Consider the following 10,255-nt stretch of genomic DNA (forward strand, 5'->3'; position numbering starts at 1 on the left):
GGGGGACATTCGCAACAGCACCAAAAAAAACAGGAAATGATCAAACAAACACCCCTAAAATGCACCCCTCGTAAAAACTTGTATGCATAAACTGCCATGCGGTGCGAACCAATAATCAATTTTCGCCTTAGAAAAAAAATCCACATTATTTGCATCATCGGAAAAACCCAACAGGCAGGCAGATAAAAATTTTTGGAACTAGGAAGAAGCCCCCCATGTGAAAACGTAGCATCAATATATAGCGTGGGTTTGCTAGAGCGTCCGTCAACAAAGACCAAAATTTCTGGGATCCAATTTATTGGGTCTGGGGATAATGAATAGTTGTGTTTACCCTTTTTTAACACCATAAAATTACTGTACAAATTGGATCATAATAATACACACAAGTGAATGATTTGTTTACTGGAGATGTCCTTGCCAGGACACACGAACTACAAGCTGTGATTGAACTACCCAGTAACTCAAATAAATAAGTCCGATGATAAACAAAAGACCGCACGTGTGCAAAATGCACAATCTAACGGAGAGAAGATGTATAATCTATAATAAATCGATTACCAGCCCACACAATTAGGGCGAGACCTGCAACTTGGAATTTGCAACTGGAACTTTAATTTTGCAGGTGTAACTGGAATTTTGCATCAGCTTCTGATCTTCATCACTTACAATTAGTCATGACTCCATCTCATTCAATGCTATCTCTGTGTGGCATGACATTCCACTCAATCACGTTTGTTGACATCTATTTGATTGAAAAGCGAAACTGCTACATATATCATTATTTGTATGCATGTTGGTTCAACCTAAGGCCTAAATATGTAAGACATTATCATTTAGCTTGACAGAAAAAAATGAGTCCATGGTTAAATAAATAACTACCGGCACTATATGTTTTCATAATTTCTTAAAACTTGCATGTTCGATCCGAACCAGATCAGTCCTAATTACACTGCGGACGAACAATCACTAACCAGCACGACCTACCCCTAACCTAACCAAAAACTCCCAAAATGACTATTTCATCTCTAACTTGCATTATCCTCCTGCTAGGATCATGCTGTTTTCTCAGCCATGCCCAACAGGTATGGGGGCACTTAGTGCTCGGCACGAGACGAGACGAGACGAGATTGCCTTGTCTCGTCTCGTCTCGAAAGTGACTCGAGACGAAGTAATCGAGACGAGACGAGATGACGATTTTGTCATCTCGTCTCGTCTCGAATCTCGTCTCGATCGAGACGAGATGTCTCGACATTCATCCATGTTTTTCAAAATATCTTTTGTATTCTTCAGATAATTACAAAATACAAATACACAAACTGCAAATATTTAGAATATTATTAATTGGCCTTGTATTCCTTATATAGTAAACTACATACTAGTAGTTTACACAAAAAAATAAAGGATAAATCTTAATCGTAAGCTAGTAACGGGATGACAAAATTTTACGACGCTTCCATTGAGTCATTTCACGTCAATTTTCGTTAGTACGTAAACACGTAAACTTACTAACCTTACGACCTTTTGACAAAACGTACCAATATCTCTTGTATGTGATTTTTACCCAGATAAGTCAAATTTTTGGTTCGTAAGATGATCTTCGCAGGCTTATGAACATAGAATATAAAGAATTAGAAGAAGCACTCTGCTCTTTGTTAAGCAAGTAAGGGGGATGACTCTCCACGTCACATACGAGAGGTCGCCAGAGGCCCTCAGGCCCTCAATGTTAAACTAAATGGCAAACTCGCAGAGTTAACTCCTACTCCATCTGTGAGTGACGTGGAACATCTCTTTCTGTATCTTTTATATCGTGGTGGTTAATTACTCGTCGCTAGAGCCCTCACTAATACTATCTTTTATGCATTTTGTATTTACCAATGCTAAGATACTACCCATCGCTTATGAACGTAATTACGAGCTTACGAAGGCTAACATGAAATACCTGAATGACTCGTAACCGTCATAGCTTATGTTACTACATATACAAAGAATACTTGGGATATGGATACGAAGGAATCGTTACCCGCAGTATATACAATTTATAATTGGAGTTATATAGTTAGTGTCATATTTGAGTGTCTTTTACGTAAAAATCAGAATATTTGCAGATTGGTTAAAGTTTTGATCATAATTATTCGTTTTATCTATTGTCTCCAAAAAAAATTTTTGAAGGATACTGCATTTCCCAAAGCTGCTCGCTCCTTGCAGAAGGCTAGAGGACGGAGAATTTGCTGCTAAATTTCTAAATTTTTGATGTATCGAGACGTCTCGTCTCGACCGAGATTTGTCGAGACGAGATGGCGTTGGTCTCGTCTCGATCTCGTTCGTCCCGAAATCTTTCGAGACGAAAAAGTTGGTCTCGTCTCGTCTCGTATCTCGTCTCGTCTCGTATCTCGTCTCGTCTCGTATCTCGTCTCGTCTCGTATCTCGTCTCGTCTCGAAATTTTCGAGATGGTCTCGTCTCGCGCCGAGCACTAGGGGCACTGTATTATTCCTCAAGTTACTGACTGGATAATTCAAGTATTAAAATTTTCCGTTGTTCCAATGTAAAATTCCTAGTTTACCAGCCAATGTGACAAGCCAAGGAATGCAAATCTACCATTTTGCGACTCCAGCTTGCCCACAGAAGCTCGCGTGTCGGATTTGATCTTTCGCCTCACCTTGGCCGAGAAGATTGGTCTGCTCGTTCACGAGACGGAGGGTGCCACTCAAAACGTGGATCTGGACTCGTACAACTGGTGGAACGAGGGTCTCAAAGGAGTCGCCGATGCGCCAGGGGCTCATTTCCGACCCCCCACGGAATACTCGACCGTGTTCCCACAACCCATCAACCTTGCCTCCTCCTTCAGTAAAGAACTCTTCTTCCAAGTCGGCAACATAACGGGGAACGAAGCAAGGTTTTAAACAATAAATACTTAAAGCGAAAATTGCACACATTTCTGAACAATCAATATTGCAGAGCATTCTTCAACGTGGGGAATGGAGGGCTGACGTACTGGTCACCAAACATAAACATCTACCGCGACCCCAGATGGGGGAGAGGTCACGAAACCCCGGGAGAAGATCCACGCCTCAGTACGGAATTCGCACGTTACTTCATTCGCGGATTGCAGGGTGACGAATCTGCAAATGGATTCCTCAAGACTTCCGCGTGCTGCAAACATTTCGCCGCACACTCGCTGGAGAACGATAGATTCACCTTTGACGCTGTTGTCAACGAGCAGGACATGGCGGACACGTACCTCCCCGTGTTCAGGAGTTGTGTACAAGAGGTAGGCTTTTCTTTTGAGGGTTGCTCAGAAAACTCAGGCTACACGTTCGGAAATTTATCTGTTCTTATCTTATTTGCATATTTGTAGTCGGACGTGAGCTGTATCATGTGTGCTTACTCGGCCATTAACGGAATCCCCGCCTGCGCAGATAAAGGCCTACTGACCGACAAGATCCGAGGGGAGTGGGGTTTCGAGGGCTATATCGTGTCCGACTGCGGGGCGGTCGACTTTGTCCAAAGGACCCACAACTACACCCAGTTCCCCAACGAGACCTGCCACGCCGTTCTAGACGCCGGGGTCGACATCGAGTGCTACGCCTACAACGGTCCCTTCTTCACCCGCTACTTGGGAGACGCCGTGGCGGAAGGGGCAGTCACCCCGGCCATGCTGGATACCGCGCTCGCCAACGGGTTCAGGGTCCTCATGCGGCTCGGATACTTTGAAAAGAATGCGACCCGTCCCTTCACCGACCTTCTGCCACCCATCGTGGACAGCCAACCTCATCGAGACGCCGCCTTGGCCGCGGCCCGACAAAGTATCGTCCTCCTTAAGAACTCCCCCGCCTTGGGGAAGGCAGGCAAGGCCCCACTACCCGTTACTTTGGGGGCACAAAAACAAGGCACGATGGCCTTGATCGGACCACACCTGAACGCCTCGAGAGCCTTCTTGGCCAACTACCATGGAATTCCTTCCTCCATCTCGACCCCATTGAGTGCCATCCGAGCCTCCTTTCCCAACGCCCAGTACGAATTCGGCTGCGACTTGATATCCACAACGAACCCGCATTTGGATGAGGCCGCCGCCCTGGCCGCGATCTCCTCCCCCATCGTTCTCTTTGTGGGGATCAACGCTGCGCAGTTTGAGGAGGAGGGGGTCGAGTATGAAGAGCATGACAGGTTAAACTTGACCCTGACAGGGTTGCAGCCTGAACTCATCCGAACTGTCCTAGCCGCCGCGAGGGAGCCCGTGATCCTCTTCGTGGTCTCGGGTGGCGTGGTGGACCTGTCCGAGTGGAAGGATGATCCCCGAGTGGGAGCCATCATCTGGGCGGGATATCTGGGGCAGGCGGGCGGAGAGGCGATAGCAGACGTCCTTTTCGGCCGGTACAATCCGTCGGGACGCCTGGCACAAACGTTCTACTCGAACGAAGTGATCACCCAGTTTGAGAAGTATGATATGAACATGCGCCCCACGGAGGGAACGTCGACGGGGAGGACGTATCGTTTTTACGAGGGGACGCCCGTCTATCCATTCGGGTTCGGATTGTCCTACACAACCTTCGGGTATAGCATTCTTAACTTGCCCCCTATCCTTGAAATACCGACGATCGGAGGAGTGGATCAAGACTGCGCAGTGATGGTCACTCTGGCCGTGAGGAACGTGGGGGTGACTGCGGGGGATCACTCGGTCCTCTGGTTTCTCGCCCCACCCAACGCAGGACAGGGAGGAAGACCAATTAGGGATTTGCTCGATTTTGAAAAACTGGAGAATATTTCAGCGAATGAGGTGAGGGAGGCAAACCTTTGTCTGAATCGGGACCACTTCGTCCTGGCGAATGAGGCAGGGGAGTGGGAAGTTGTTCCAGGGGACTGGACCCTGCAGGTGGGACAATTGGAGAGAGTTATTCGTGTTGCCGTTTAAATATCAAAATTCATGGTTATGACTTGTTGTCAATAAATTAAATCATGTTTGTCCGACTCTGACTCGCACGAAGCTATTCATAAAATTGCATACATATCCGTATCCTAAGGTGCCCTCAACATGTGCCCCTTATCATATTTGGCGTAAAGGGTTTACTCAAGCAAAATACAAGAAATGATATGCCTATGCTATTTTGGCCTAATAGTTTTTTATGAAGAAATTGTGATCGAAAATTTGATTAATGATGAAATTTTCTGCAGCATAAAACCAATCAATCTTTAAATCCATTTTATTTTAAGACCCGTCAGTAGTACAAGTGTCTAGGTTTTTTCGCCAAAGATTTCTCGCCGGCTTTATTTCTTATGGGGAAATCCTTGGCTAGGTTTTTTCGCCAAAGATTTCTCGCCCGCTTTATTTCTTATGGGGAAATCCTTGGCTAGGTTTTCTCGCCAAGGATTTCTCGCCCGCTTTATTTCTTATGGGAGAAGCCAAAGATTTCTCGCCCGCTTTATTTCTTATGGGAGAAGCCAAAGATTTCTCGCCCGCTTTATTTCTTATGGGAGAAGCCAAAGATTTCTCACCCACTTTATTTCTTATGGGAGAAGCCAAAGATTTCTCGCCCGCTTTATTTCTTATGGGAGAAGCCACGGATTTCTCGCCCACTCTATTTCTTATGGGAAAAAAGACGGGTCCTCATCACACACTTCTTATGAGGAAAAAGAGGGCTCCTCGCCACATACTTTTCCTTACGGGAAAAAATACGGGTTCTCGCCACCATACATTGCCTTATGAGGGAAAAAGACGGTTAGGGCTTCTCGCCACAAGGCCTTTATAGCATGGGTATGTATTGCAAGGATATGCTGACTGCTTATAGTAACCAAAGTCTCAGATGTATTTTCATGTGTCGAAAAATAATGGCGGGACTTCTCAAATTGCCCCAAATATCTCAGTTTACCCCCGTGCCATAGATTATCCTGGTGTCTCTGATTACCCCAAATTACTAAAATTACCCAAAATCTCAAATTACCCCAACAATGTATTTCTTATGGAAAAAATCTTTCAGATGGGGGTACATGGGTTGAGAAGAAATGATGGCGGGACGTTTGAGACTAAATTATCAAAAATGTCTCAATTTACCCTATTTGTCTCATTTTATTCAAGTATCTCAATTTACCCCAATTGTCTCAAATTCCCCACTTATCTTAAAAACCATCAACGAATCATTTTACCTCTATATAGACAAGTAATACTCATTCAATTCTTAGTTACTCGCAGAGTCTTCAAGTTTAAAAATGCCTTTCTACTGTGTGCCCAAACATTTAGTTTGGTTGAGCCTTTTTATCTTGGCATTTGATATAACGTTACTCGTAATAATCTGCTCATATTCTATAATTGAAAGTGGAAAATCAAACCAAACCGGTTACTCATGGCAACCAAAATCACAGATGTGTTTTCATGTGCCAATAAATATTGGCGGGACGACTCAAATTACCCCAAAATTTCTCGAATTGCCCCAAATGTATCAATTTACCCCCTGTGTCATTGATTTTCATGTCTCAATATACCCCAAATGACTAAAACTACCCCCAAAATCTCAAATTACCCCAATAATGTATTTCTTATGGGAAAAAATTTTTCGGTTGGGTGTACATGGGTTAGTAAGAAATGATGGCGGGACATTTGAGACTTGAGGACCATAATAGACGCTATTACATTTTTCACATGCTCCCCAAACGTTAACATTTTCTCCTCTTGGGTTTGGGGGAGTTCTAGAAACTGCATCAATTTTGTTAAGACATTCATCGAATCTTCATTGCTTAGCATCAATTCTACTCCATGAATATGATACTCAGAAAGTGGTTCACCCCAAAAATCTACACGGTCAGGCTTATGCAATGTCCGACACACCTTACAGCATTCACCAGAAGTTCCACTTGCCTGACTTTCTGTATCATCTTCTCCCTCTTCTTCGTCCGAAGACGCGTCTGAACTTGAATCTTGACTGTCCCCTTCTCTACTACAATTTGACAGCTTGTTCCTTCTTCCACCTCGAGATCGTCTTTCTTTTTTTGCTTGGGGTTCATCATCGGAGCTAGTTTAGTTGGAAATGATGTGTCCGCTGAGTCATCCTGGTTCGTTTCAGCATCATCAGAATCAAACAACGTCACTTTGTGAAACCCAGTTTTATGAGTACTTAAAGCCTGTTCAGAATTGAAGTGTCTGGAGCAGCGACTACATTTGTAAACCATCTTAATATCACCTCTCTAGGTCAACTGTCTGACGATAACAGCAATCTCTTCTTTTATACTGGTCCGAAATTATTGAGCCATCTGAAAGATTTTATGATTTGAGGTAAATTCATATGTTTACACATGTAATTACATATGCACACATGTGTACACGCACAAATGTATGCATATGTGCACACACATATGTATACATATGTACACATATGTACACATACATATGTATACATATGTACACATTTTGGCAAATGGGGAGGTGCCTCAAAAGCTCTACCTCCATATGATCAATTGATTTGATTTTCCACCTCACTCAGTCCAACCCTACTTAATTTGGGGGTTAGGTTTAATTAAAATAAAAATTTGATTGCAAAGTATGATAATTAAATATGAATGAGTGGAACGAGGTGCAACTTTAGGCTCAAGTCAAGATTTGAGCCTAAAGTATGAGAGACTGAAGAAGTCTCTCATTTGCACCACGTTGTTTGATTCTGATGATGCTGAAACGAACCAGGATGACTCAGCGGACACATCATTTCCAACTAAACTAGCTCCGATGATGAACCCCAAGCAAAAAAAGAAAGACGATCTCGAGGTGGAAGAAGGAACAAGCTGTCAAATTGTAGTAGAGAAGGGGACAGTCAAGATTCAAGTTCAGACGCGTCTTCGGACGAAGAAGAGGGAGAAGATGATACAGAAAGTCAGGCAAGTGGAACTTCTGGTGAATGCTGTAAGGTGTGTCGGACATTGCATAAGCCTGACCGTGTAGATTTTTGGGGTGAACCACTTTCTGAGTATCATATTCATGGAGTAGAATTGATGCTAAGCAATGAAGATTCGATGAATGTCTTAACAAAATTGATGCAGTTTCTAGAACTCCCCCAAACCCAAGAGGAGAAAATGTTAACGTTTGGGGAGCATGTGAAAAATGTAATAGCGTCTATTATGCAGGCGGCAAAGAATGGAGAAATGGTTGTGACTCGTAAATTACTTACTGATATCGTAAGATCATCTGAAGGTCTCCCAAATGATAATCCATACGCTTGATTACCAGTAAGAAAACGTTGAAACCTACTCAATGCTAAATGAACAACTGTCCACTTCCAAATTACTCAAATAAAAGATCAAAAACCTTCTAATTCTTGTGCAAAGCAACAACATTGTCTTTTAATTCGGCTTAAAAATCAAGTGGTTTTAGTGTTTTGTTGTTAACGCAATAAAGTTAAAGGGAGATAATTTTTCTAAAAGTTTGTGTGCTGTGTACTTAGGCACTGCCTGACCTACATATCCCAACTTTACTTATGATAATAAATAAATGGGAAAGGTTTACATTAGACAAGAACCCAGTCAAATTTACTGCGCATAATAAATAAACACACAATTTTAAGAATTATTTAACAAATCTTTGACAATAAATGCTAATTATAAATACTTCTGATCTGTTATTTCATCTCATTACTGCAAACAATTTTCATATATAATTTTTCATGTTTTTAAAACAATAAGTTTTTTCATGCGTGAATATCATATTTTCACAAATAACGCTATACTTTTGTAGATAAACCTTCATAAGTACTATTTTAAACGTTGGTGAAAAATTGTGTCATCATTAGTATCACCACTAGCTTCAGAAAACGTTTCACTCTACCTTTTTTCAATCTTTTTCTCGTAACTTGCTTATTAGTATCAACACTACCACCAACAAAAAGGTCGAACTCCACCTTTTCAACCTTTTCTATCCATAATAAAACGTAAAGCATAGGAGGGGACATAACAAATACTGGCATACCCTTACATGATGACTTACTACACCATACACATACCTTGGTCTCATAACAAAGGTGTCTATCCTTAAACGCTATGGGAATAAGTTCTCCCATAAGAAATGTATTGTAAGGAAGAGCCGTTGGGCGGAGCCGTAGAAAAGGCTCGGGGTAATTTGGAATATTTGGGGTGCTTTGAAATATTTAATTGGGGTAAATTGAGGTATTTGGATAAATTGGGATACTTGAATAAATTGAGACAAATGGGGTAACATGAGACATTTGGGCGTAAATTGACACACTTGGATAATTTGGGAGAATATAAATTGAGACCTCAAGTCTCAAATGTCCCGCCATCATTTCTTACTAACCCATGTACACCCAACCGAAGGATTTTTTCCCATAAGAAATACATTATTGGGGTAATTTGAGATTTTGGGGGTAGTTTTAGTCATTTGGGGTATATTGAGACAACATGAAAATCAATGACACAGGGGGTAAATTGATACATTTGGGGCAATTCGAGAAATTTTGGGGTAATTTGAGTCGTCCCGCCAATATTTATTGGCACATGAAAACACATCTGTGATTTTGGTTGCCATGAGTAACCGGTTTGGTTTGATTTTCCACTTTCAATTATAGAATATGAGCAGATTATTACGAGTAACGTTATATCAAATGCCAAGATAAAAGGGCTCAACCAAACTAAATGTTTGGGCACACAGTAGAAAGGCATTTTTAAACTTGAAGACTCTGCGAGTAACTTAGAATTGAATGAGTATTACTTGTCTATATAGAGGTAAAATGATTCGTTGATGGTTTTTTAAGATAAGTGGGGAATTTGAGACAATTGGGGTAAATTGAGATACTTGAATAAAATGAGACAAATAGGGTAAATTGAGACATTTTTGATAATTTAGTCTCAAACGTCCCGCCATCATTTCTTCTCAACCCATGTACCCCCATCTGAAGATTTTTTTCCATAAGAAATACATTGTTGGGGTAATTTGAGATTTTGGGTAATTTTAGTAATTTGGGGTAATCAGAGACACCAGGATAATCTATGGCACGGGGGTAAACTGAGATATTTGGGGCAATTTGAGAAGTCCCGCCATTATTTTTCGACACATGAAAATACATCTGAGACTTTGGTTACTATAAGCAGTCAGCATATCCTTGCAATACATACCCATGCTATAAAGGCCTTGTGGCGAGAAGCCCTAACCGTCTTTTTCCCTCATAAGGCAATGTATGGTGGCGAGAACCCGTATTTTTTCCCGTAAGGAAAAGTATGTGGCGAGGAGCCCTCTTTTTCCTCATAAGAAGTGTGTGATGAGGA

The 10,255-nt window shown here is 42.0% G+C and overlaps 1 protein-coding gene across 1 annotated transcript; it reads left to right on the top strand.

Annotated features, from left to right (window-relative positions):
* Window positions 1–968: 968 nt before the first annotated feature.
* Window positions 969–4,910, top strand: LOC110862889 (beta-xylosidase/alpha-L-arabinofuranosidase 1-like). Its single transcript, XM_035845918.1, has 4 exons — window positions 969–1,082; window positions 2,557–2,894; window positions 2,957–3,269; window positions 3,357–4,910. Exons 1-4 carry the CDS (start codon window positions 1,011–1,013, stop codon window positions 4,908–4,910), a joined length of 2,277 nt encoding a protein of 758 aa, XP_035701811.1. The 5' UTR covers window positions 969–1,010.
* Window positions 4,911–10,255: the final 5,345 nt, after the last annotated feature.

This window comes from Folsomia candida, unplaced genomic scaffold (assembly GCF_002217175.1).
Source record: "Folsomia candida strain VU population unplaced genomic scaffold, ASM221717v1 Fcan01_Sc076, whole genome shotgun sequence".
Classification (NCBI taxonomy): domain Eukaryota; kingdom Metazoa; phylum Arthropoda; class Collembola; order Entomobryomorpha; family Isotomidae; genus Folsomia; species Folsomia candida.